The sequence below is a fragment of the Plasmodium falciparum genome (assembly GCF_000002765.6).
Source record: "Plasmodium falciparum 3D7 genome assembly, chromosome: 6".
In the NCBI taxonomy this organism is placed as follows: domain Eukaryota; phylum Apicomplexa; class Aconoidasida; order Haemosporida; family Plasmodiidae; genus Plasmodium; species Plasmodium falciparum.
Window position 1 is genome coordinate 1,097,501 of NC_004327.3, and position 10,000 is coordinate 1,107,500.

Genomic DNA, 10,000 nt, shown 5'->3' on the forward strand with positions numbered 1-10,000 from the left:
AAAAGAAGCTCTTAAACCTAAATTATTAGAATAGGTGTTATTTCTTCTTACTCCTTCTTTTCTTTTAGGTGTTGGTCTAGGTTCTTCTGGTTGTGCATATTTATGATCACTACTATTTTTTCCTCTTCCATATAAGGGAATAACATTTTCTTTGGATACTTCAGCTTTACATACAGGGCAGTCATTATTTTTTTTTATCCATGCTGACAAGCATAGCCAGCAAAATAAATGACCACATTTTGTAACTACCGGGTCTCTCACATCATCAAAACATATATTACATTCAAAGGTATTTCTACTTTCATTTTCTGTAGCCGTATTGGGCTTATTTACATTATTATTATTATTATTATTATTATTATTATCTTTAACATTTGCGTTTTGCTCACAATTATTATTTTCATTTGCATTAATATCTTCCTCCTTGTCATGATGTTCATATGCTTTTTCCTCGGTTATATTAATATTATTCTTATTTCCATTAACATCTGTTTCCTTTTCTTTATTACCCTGATCATATGTAGTACTAATGTTAATATCAGTACATGTATCATTGTATATTTCACCATATTTAAAAGAATATTTATTATTACCCTTATTAAAAGTATTTAATTTCGAATTATCTTCTACATCGTGATTTTCCTTTTCATTTTCTTTTTCACTTGTCATATCATAAGTATTATGAATTCTTTGTTCGTTATTTATTGTGTACTCCATATTACTATTATCATTATGTTCTTCCAATTTAATATTATCTTTCGGTATATTTGTTTCATTCATATAATATATATTATTATTAATAATATCTTTATCGGCATACAAATCATTCTTATTATCATTAAATTGTTTTTTTTCTTGGTCAATTAAATTATCTGATAATAATGAATGCACGTTTTTATCGTTCCCCATATGCTCTTGTTCATTTTGCTCATAGTTTTTTTTTATTATATTACTATTATAGTTTTCCTTTTCTTTTTCATATTTATTATTTAAAGGGATAACTTGTTCAGAATGAATTTTCTTTTCAGATACATTATCATTTATGTTAATATTGTTTAAATTCCTATGCTGATTAAAATGTTCATCGTTTATATCATAATCATACATAATGTCATAAAGAGAATCATAATCTTCTTCTGGACCATTCATTTTTATTTAATATTTTAAAAAAAAATCATTTTTAACAAAAAAAAAAAAAAAAAAAAAAAAAAAAAAAGCAAAGGAAAAATATAAATAAATATTACATATATATATATATATATATATATTAATGTAATATAATGAGTAATATATATTTTTTTTCCCCAATTTTATTTTCAAATATTTAAATATATATATTATATATATATAATAAAAAGGATCGATGGAACTTTTAAAATATTTTATTTTTTTGTAAGAAAAAAAAAAAAAAAATAAATATAATTATTTGTATAATTATTTTTTCTCTTACATATATATGTTATATAATTTTATACGTACAAAAGAAAAAAAAAAAAAAAAAAAAAAAAAAAAAAAAATATATATATATATATATATTTATATAATATTGATATTATTTTGCTATATATATATTTATAATACCACAAAAAAAAAGATAAAACTTGAAATTATTTTTATATGTACATTTCCTCTATTTATTTTTTATATATGAAAAAATGAATTATGGTATTATTATATAAATATTTTAATTTTTTTTTTATATCCTTTTTCATTTTTGTAAAAAAGGGCATTATGATATATTAATTCAAATGTTATATTTTTATATACATTTAACATAAATAGATGATGGGAAAAAAAAAAAAAAAAAATTGAAAGTACAAATATGTATTATATAAATATGTTTTTGTTATATTATTTTATATGATAGGTGCATTTTTTTTTTTTTTTTTTTATAATTGTTTATATATAATGGGCTTCAAAAAAATTATAAGTAAAAATATATAATACATATATATATATATATATATATATATATATAAAATAAAATTAAGAAAAATGGAATATTTTTAAAAATGAGCTTATATATATATAAATAAATAATATATATATATATATATATATATAAAATAAAATTAAGAAAAATGGAATATTTTTAAAAATGAGCTTATATATATATAAATAAATAATATATATATATATATATATATATATAATATATTTATAATATATTTTTATTTCTTTAGTGGTTAAAATAAATGTCATTTATATATGTGCAATTTTTCTTAAAAAATATCTGACGGATGAATATTTTTTTTTATATTTGTTATAATTTAATATAAACCCATTTTAAAAAATGAAACATTTCATTATTTGTCTATAAAGTGGAAATAAAGAATATATATATTTAAACATTTATGTAAATTTTTTTTATGTTACTGTCTTGAAACGAATACAAAATATTCGATAATTTATATGATATATTTTATAATGTTGACTACATTTATTTAAAGGCATAAATGTGTGTGTTCATATTTATTTTGTTTTGTTTTATTTGTTCCATTATGTATATGGATATATATAATATATTTGAACATAATAAATACAAAATTTTTTTTTATTTAATTTTGCCATTTAAATTACAAAAGGTTGTTCTTTTTCAAAAAAAAAAGAAAAAGAAAAATATATAAAAATAAATAAATAAATATATAAATATAAATATATATATATATATAATATTTCCTGTGCATGTTTGAATTATATAAAAAATATACATTACAAAAGCATATACTAAAAAAAAAAAAAAAAAACTTTTATTTTTTTTTTATTTGAATATTTGTTATCTGGTGGACCTTTGCCATTTTTCAATGGCTAAAGAAAATGCTGCAAAGCTAGCACATCCACTGATCATAGAAGGTACTCCTTTTTTATAAGAAATTGAAGCACCTGTTAAACAACCAGAATATAAGGTATTGGTTAAATCATTTGTAGCTCTAATTTTTTGTAAGGAATTTTCATAAAAGGAATATAAAAATCCAATTTTTGCAAAATTAAGACAACTACTTTTAACAGATTGTTTTAATAAAGAAAATTGTTCTTTTAATTGTTGTTTATATGTTAAATTATAATCTATATTACTAGGTTGCATACTAAAAAAAAATACTCCTATTAATAATCCAACAATACCTCCACCTATACCCATACCAATACATTTTGGTAATATACCTTCATTCAAATATGTTTGAACTTTTATAAATGCTTTTTGTTCATCACTTAATTCTTCTCCCTTTTTAAATATTTTAAAATTTATATACCTATCGTTTAATATTCCACTCTTTGATCTTGAATTATTATCATTCTCTGTATTATTATTACTAGTTGTAACATTACTATTATTAACACTATTGTTGTTTATACTCATTTTATGCTCAATTATTAAGAAATACTTTTTCTTCCTTGTACATACATATTAACAAGGTTATATTTATGCAAAGAAATAAAATAAATAAAATAAAATAAAATAAAAAAAAAAAAAAATATATATATATATATATATTTAAAAAAAAAAAATATTATACATACATACATTTATATATATTTATATATATTTATGTTTATTTTCTTAAAATATTTTTAACATATATATATGAATAAAACGAAAAAGGTAAAAATTAAATAAATCCAACATATATAGTAATAAGATAGAAATATTGTCAATTTATTTAATTTTTTTAATATTTTTTTCATTATGTAATCGGAAAAAAAAATAATAAAAAATTAACAAATAAATAAATATATATATATATATATATATAAATAATATATAATATATAATATATATATATATAACATTTATACACTATCTGTATATTATTATATATAAAATACTCATTCTTTATACTTTTAGAAAATGTAATTTTCCCATATAAATTATTTTTTATGGATATGTTTTTATTTTTTATTTTTTATTTTTTATTTACATATTCATAGGAACTATCTTTTGTTAAATTTTAAAAAACTTCCATTTTTCATAATATTACCTTAAGTTATATATAAGCATATTAAGAAGAAAAAAAAAAAAAATACATAAAATAAAATCATAACATAGATACATCAAACATAATTCTTTTACTGTGTACATATTATCACTTATTTTATTTTTATTTGAACGTTCAATATGATAGTTTAATATAAAATATTATTATTCATAAGATAAATAAATACATACATATATATATATATATATATATATATATATATATTTATATATAATATACAGGAATAAATTTTTATTTATTAAAATGTAACTGCTGGATGTAAAAGAAAACCTGAAGCAAGGCTTAGTGCTACTTGCCTTCCTAATAAATGTTCAACAATTTTAAGACCAAATTCAACAGCTGAACCTGGTCCTACAGAAGTTATACAATTTTTAGAAACACATACTCTTCCTTTTCCAATGTGTTTAAAATTTCTTTCAAAAGAAGGATAAGCCACAGCTTCTACATCATCAATTAACGAGTGTCGATCTAAAACAGTTTCGGGGGCAGCACATATAGCTGCATATAATCTGTTATTAGCTTTTTGTTCTTTTAACATGTCAATAAATTCTGAACACTCCGATATAGTATTAGATCCTTTCATACCTCCTGGTATGACTAAAACATCATAAATATTATTTCGTACCTTACTAATAGTTGTGTCAGCTAACACGACATTTTTTGATTGTAAGCAGACTTGCTCACTCTTTTCAACAGATGCTGTTGTTACATGTACACCTTATAAAAAATTAAAAAAAAAAAAAAAAAAAAAATATATATATATAAATATACATATATGTATGTTATTTCATTTTTTTTTTTTTATATATTATATATTTATATCATTAAACGAAATTAAAATGAAAGACCTGAATTTTTTAACTTTCTCATTTAAAAGTAAAATGAATATACATATATATATATATATATATATATATATATATATATATATATATATATTATGGTTATTTTTTCTTTCTTTCACATATATATTATTATATGATAATGTAATATTATAATTGGTGAAGTATCCCAAATTACACAAAAATATTATACGTATATAAAAATGTCATATGTTTATATTTTTATTTTTATATTTATTTACCTGCTCTCCTTAAAACGTCAACAACAGTAATATATTCGACATCTTCAGATCCAGAAGCCTTAAAAAAAAAAAAAATTAAAAGAGCAATTTTTTATATGTATAAATAAAGCAAAAATATGTATGTATATATATATATATATGTATAGTATTACATAATATATTGATACTACAGAATTATTTATGGGTATATATTAATAAATCATAACAGATGTATTATTTTTATTTATTTGTATGCCTCACCACTGCAACTAATGCTGTTTTTTTTCCACTCATTTTATTATTTCAAAAAAAATAAAAAATTTTATATTAGAATATTATCTAAATTTTTTTTTGTTCTTTTTTTTTTTTTTATAAAAATAATGAAAAAAAGATTTCAATTTTTTTTGTATTATTTATATTAATAATTGTTATAAAATATTTTGATATATTTTTTTTTTTTATATTAAAATTTAACCTTGAAAAGAAAAAAAGAAAAAAAAAAGAAAAAAAAAAGAATTTTTTTTTTTTTTGGAAGGTTATTTTAAAAAATTAAGTAAGCAATAAATTATAAAATATGTGAATATATATATAATATGTATAAATTATGCTAAGAAATTTTTTTATATATTATTTAAAAGAAAAAATCCAATTCAGCATATTTTTTCTTGGGAAGTATTCAGTGCAAAATATAAGCAGGTCAAAATCAAATAATAGTAAAAAGCATAATATATGACGCATATATGAAATATTAATAAATTAAATATATGGGATAAAAGTGCTACAAAAAATGTAATCATAAGTTATATATATATATATATATATATATATATATATATAGATAGATATAGATATAGATAGATATATAAATACATAATTATTAATGAATATAATAATAATTATTATTACTATATTTTCTTTTCTTTTTTTTTTTTAATCTACATTAAGGGAATACATTATATATGTTAAAAAATTATTTCTAAGATATGCGTGTGTAGTTTAAATATATATGCTCTTTTTTTTTTTTTTCTTCTATAAAAAGGGTAGGTTTTTGAAATGAGTAATTTTTGCTATTTAATTTTTATGTAGACCTTAAGAAGGAAATATATTATAATATAATATAACATAATTTTTATTATAATTTATAAAATATTTTGTAATTTTTTTTGGAAATATTATAAATATATAAATTGGAATTATACATATTATATATATATATATATATATATATATATATTTAATACACGTGACATAGTTCATATTTTACTAATGTTAAATTAATTAAAAGAAATTGTTTTGAAAAGATAAAATATATACACAAAATATAAAATAACATATAAATAAATTTAGAACGTATTTTTTTTTTTTTTTCTTTGAAGAATCATATTTGTGTAGATAACTCCATATGCATACTCCAAAAAAAACAAAAAAAAAAAAAAAAAAAAAAAAAACAAAAAAAATGAAAAATTACGATGAGAATTTAAAATATATGTTTAATTATTTACAAAATGAAGAAAAATCAGGTGATGAGGAAGAAAAAAGTATAGAAAAAAAAAATGGGGAAAAAAATAAAATAATAGATAATGAACATATAAAAGATACAAAGAGAACAAGTTTTATACAATATCCATATTATCTAGACAAAAAAAAAGAAAGAGCATATACATTAGGTGCTATCAATGGTATAGGAGATATTGATTTATTAAAAGCCCCTTTAATGAATCCAATGAACCCAGAAGTTGTCCCCCCTATATTACAATTACCTGCTTCAACGAATTTAATAAAAAATGTTCATTTGAAAGTTCAGCGTAATATAAATTTGGATAAATCTTATAAGTATAGGAAACAAAACAGTAATAAGGATATCATAAATGATATTAAGCCTTTATATTCATTACCTGAAAAGGTAATGTCATATTGTATGAATGTAAATGTAAATGCTGATTATAAGGAGAATAATGATGATAATAATAATAATAATAATAATGAGAATAATAATAATAATGAAAATAATAATAATAATGAAAATAATAATTATATGGATGATTGTCATAGAAGGGTGAAAGAAGAATTAATTAAAAATTACAAGGAACATAACTCAAATGAAAAAAATTATATAAATACAAAAGGTGAATTCAATTTGGATTATATGACTACATCAGGTAATACATTTATATCTAAAAATAATGTTGAGATATTACCAAACGAAAACCATGAAGACATATTATTAAAAAAGGATTTATCATCGAACGAAGAAATAATTAATATTTCAAATGAAAAAAAAGAAAATGATAAATTTGATCAACTAAACAATACACATATTAAAAAAAATATATATACAAAGGAATATAATAATAATATGACTATCCATAAAAATGCGGAGAAAATAAATTCACGTAATACAAAATTAATTGAACAAATAAAGGAGGAAACTAATGAATATAATATATTTTGTAAAAATCGCAATCTTATAAGAAAAAATATTTGTACAGATAATACATATATTTTAAAAAATAACAATCCACAGGAAATGAAAGACATAAACAAAATTAATGAACAACTTAAAATATTCGAGCAAAATCAAATAATGTCACCAAGTTTAAAAAATGCACTTAAAATGTTGGCAAATGATATTTATGTATAGCAAATCAATTTTTTTTTAAAACTCATTTTTTCGTTTTTTCTTTTTTTTGTAACATACATGAGCTTATAAATATTTTTCAATGTAATTATGATGATAGTATATATAAATAATTATATATACATATATATACATAATTTAATAAAAAGAATATTTTTGTATTATAAAAGAATTTTTTTTTATTTCATTAAAATATCGACATTATTATTTATTATACATATATATATATATATATTATGTATGTATTTGCTATGTAATATTGTTATATTATACTTTCAAAATTTATAATACAAAAAAAAAAAAAAAAAAAAAAAAAAAAAAAAAATAGTACGTAACTATAATTTCCTAAAAACATTTTATTACTTGAACATTTTTTTTTTTTTTGAAAATCATATTATGCACATATTTATATATATATTATATATATAAATATATTATTTATACGATTTTTCTATTTTATAAACATTCGTATATTTTAAAAAAAAATATTCATACTTATTATACACATATAAATAATGTATTATATAAAATTTTATATTTTGCATATTTATTCATATATATATATATATAATATATATATATATTTTACAATACTTAAAAGATATTAAAATATCATAGTAATGGAAAAAAAAAAAAAAAATAAAATAATAATAGTATCCTTCAGGAAATTTTTTTTTTTTTTTCTTTTTTTAAATATAAAATAAATTATACAATAATAAACGATAATACATGATATATATATATATACATATATATATTAAAATTTTAAGCATAAAAATAAGGAAATTATATATTTAGCATATTATTGTTTTCATATATATATTGTATATTTTTAAATATATAAAATATATAATTATATATATTAAAAAATAAATTAAAAAAAAAAAATACAAAAATATTCTAGAGAAATAACGTTATGAATACACAAGAGTAAAATTAAGTGACTACGCGTTTGTACTTGTGTACAAAAAATTTATATAAAAGATACATATATTATATAATATAAATTATAATAAATAAAAAAAAAAAAAAATATTTATGCATTATATAATATTTATTATTTTGTGTATAAAAATAAAAATAATTTATAAATTATATATATGACATATTTTTATAAAGTTTTCCCTTTGAAATAAAAACATTTATAAAAATATATAATATATATATATAATATATATATATATATATATATAAATAAGATGATTAATTTTAAGAATTATTTTATTTTATTTTTATTTTAATATCTATAATAAATTAATTTTCTTATTTATAAATATTTTATAATATTATATATAATAATATATAAAGAAAAACATATAGTTTTCTTCTTTACAATACCTCATATATATGTATATAATATTTTTTTTATATAGAATATCCTTTATAAATAAGTGCATATAAAAAATAATATTATTATACAATCATATGAAAATTATAATATACATATAATATAAATTGAATTATCATTATATAAAATATTCATATATATATTATAATAATATATATTATTTTTTATATATATGTATTATTATTATATTTATTATAATATTATATATAATATATCTTCTTTTTTTTTTTTTTTTATGTTAAAGCATGTTATTATATGAAATAAAATATATATTATTTTTTTTTTTACATATATAAAAAAAATAAACCTTTTAATTCTTCATCGTATTATACCAAAAAAAAAAAAAAATAATAAATATATATTTTTTATACAATATATATAATACATATATTTAACAATACATATTATATATATATAATATCTATTTTTTTTTTTTTTTATTTATAAAATTATAATTACCATATAATTATTTATTTATATATATATATTTTTTTTTTATCATCGTATTTGAAAATTATTTTATAATATTATTATATATATATAATATTACATATAAAAAATATATTTATATTTATCACATGAAAATATATATATTTTATGTAAACTCATATTAAATAAATATACATTTTTTTTTTTTTTTTATAATATTATAAAATTCATTGATAAATAATATATTATAATATTATATAAATAATATTTTAATATTTAAGCTTTTTTTTTTTTTCTTATCCTTTTTTTTTTTTTTTTTTTTTTTTCATTTTTTAATGTTTCATCATATATAATATTTACATATTTATATATATATATATATATATATTTTAAAATTATAATTAAATTTTTCATAAATATTGTATATCTTATTTATTTTATATATATATATATATATTATCCTTATATTATATATATATTATTATTATTTAGGAAAACAAAAAAAAAAAAATATATATATATAACAT

The 10,000-nt window shown here is 16.4% G+C and overlaps 4 protein-coding genes across 4 annotated transcripts in view; 1 reads left to right on the forward strand and 3 right to left on the reverse strand.

Moving 5' to 3' along the window:
• The window catches only part of PF3D7_0627300 (E3 ubiquitin-protein ligase RNF5, putative), a gene marked incomplete at both ends in the record, with an annotated part of 1,350 nt that extends 201 nt beyond the window's left edge, over window positions 1-1,149 (reverse strand). Inside the window, one exon of the mRNA XM_961163.1 lies at window positions 1-1,149. This exon is cut by the window's left edge and continues 201 nt beyond it. Coding sequence (XP_966256.1) covers window positions 1-1,149 — 1,149 coding nt within the window.
• A 1,627-nt stretch (window positions 1,150-2,776) lies between these two features.
• On the reverse strand, window positions 2,777-3,358 carry PF3D7_0627400 (mitochondrial import inner membrane translocase subunit TIM22, putative; the record flags this gene model as incomplete). The annotated part of the gene is made up of 1 exon (XM_961164.1): window positions 2,777-3,358. The coding sequence occupies one exon, from the start codon at window positions 3,356-3,358 to the stop codon at window positions 2,777-2,779; it is 582 nt and encodes a 193-aa protein (XP_966257.1).
• An 875-nt stretch (window positions 3,359-4,233) lies between these two features.
• On the reverse strand, window positions 4,234-5,352 carry PF3D7_0627500 (protein DJ-1; the record flags this gene model as incomplete). Its single annotated transcript, XM_961165.1, has 3 exons — window positions 4,234-4,712; window positions 5,080-5,137; window positions 5,320-5,352. The coding sequence occupies 3 exons, from the start codon at window positions 5,350-5,352 to the stop codon at window positions 4,234-4,236; spliced, it is 570 nt and encodes a 189-aa protein (XP_966258.1).
• Window positions 5,353-6,514: 1,162 nt separating this feature from the next.
• Window positions 6,515-7,699, forward strand: PF3D7_0627600 (conserved Plasmodium protein, unknown function; the record flags this gene model as incomplete). Its single annotated transcript, XM_961166.1, has 1 exon — window positions 6,515-7,699. The coding sequence occupies one exon, from the start codon at window positions 6,515-6,517 to the stop codon at window positions 7,697-7,699; it is 1,185 nt and encodes a 394-aa protein (XP_966259.1).
• Between the last annotated feature and the right edge of the window lie 2,301 nt (window positions 7,700-10,000).